The sequence below is a fragment of the Seriola lalandi genome, unplaced genomic scaffold, assembly GCF_002814215.2.
Source record: "Seriola lalandi dorsalis isolate HSWRI2012SDOR001 ecotype SW California unplaced genomic scaffold, Sedor1 jcf7180002054585, whole genome shotgun sequence".
In the NCBI taxonomy this organism is placed as follows: Eukaryota; Metazoa; Chordata; class Actinopteri; order Carangiformes; family Carangidae; genus Seriola; species Seriola lalandi.
In genome coordinates this window covers 491,608-492,709 of record NW_019525138.1, presented here as the reverse complement: position 1 = coordinate 492,709, position 1,102 = coordinate 491,608, and the positions used below count along the sequence as shown (strand labels likewise).

General features: G+C 47.5%; 1 protein-coding gene across 1 annotated transcript in view; it reads left to right on the top strand.

Annotated features, from left to right (window-relative positions):
• The window catches only part of ryr2a (ryanodine receptor 2a (cardiac)), a 162,387-nt gene that overhangs the window by 62,784 nt on the left and 98,501 nt on the right, over positions 1-1,102 (top strand). Inside the window, 1 exon segment of the mRNA XM_087177253.1 lies at positions 339-379. Coding sequence (XP_087033379.1) covers positions 339-379 — 41 coding nt within the window.

Below are 1,102 nucleotides of genomic sequence, written 5' to 3'. Positions count from 1 at the left end.
TCATGGCGAAAAACCAACAGTAGGTCTTAAACAAATTAGCAATTGCTAACTGCAATGCAGAATTAACCATAGGCAAGTCTATGAGCAGGCTAAGCTAAAGGCTAGCAGCGATTAGCAATTCAGCTCGTCTTTAACACATTACAAATTACACAACAGCACAAAGTACATTAAAACACATGAATTTACCTCTGGCAGCTTCTCAGAGTTCTCACACATAAACCAGGGGACGACTCTCCGTCCGTCTTGGGAGTTAAGTGGAAGTGTTTGAGAGCTGGTGCTCAGAGTCACAAATGATTCCATTTCATTGTCATGTGGCAGTGATTTTGTCCTTTTTACAGGACCTAACTGAGAAGGGCAAGGCTTTCTCAACCATCAAGGTGTACCTTGTGGCTATTTCAGCCTGCCATATTAGTTGATGATGGAAAAGACGGCGGGTCAGCACCCTTAAGTGTGTATATTCATGAAGGGTGCACGTGGCAAATTGTCTACTTCTAGGCCACTGGTGCCCTTTTGGGATCTAACCACTACTAAACACTCTCTCCTGTCCCATTTGATCAGGTGGGGTTGAAGTTGTTGTCCTTGATGATGGCCTATTTGCTGGCTTTAGCTTCAGCTTAGTGCATTGGAGAGTTCCATGCATTCTCCCTGCATCTGGCATGTATACATTTTTCCCCGGGGAAACCCTGTGTTAAAGCAGTGTCTCTCCCACTGGATAGTAGGGGCTATCAGCCTGGTCTATACTAGCAGGGGTTTCCAGCCTCCTGCTGGCCTTCGTGCGCATTCCACTAGGGGTCTGGTGGCTCTGTTTTAAGGGGGTTTCTATTTGTGTATTTCTATTTTGAAGTGTGTGCTGCTGCAAGCTGGGCCCCGCCCCACACCTTTGCTAGATTTTTATAGGTTGGATGTCACTGCACCAACTCCGGCACATTCCGTCCTCGGTGCGGGGTCTTGTCAGGATATGGATCCTGCCTTGTGAGGGGCTGCTGGGGAGTGTCTCACCAGACCACCCTCCTTGCAATGGAAGCCAGGTATAGGTCAGCTTGTTTTAAATGACGACTGATGCAATGTCAGCCTAATATATAGGAGGAGGGTCCCAGCCAAT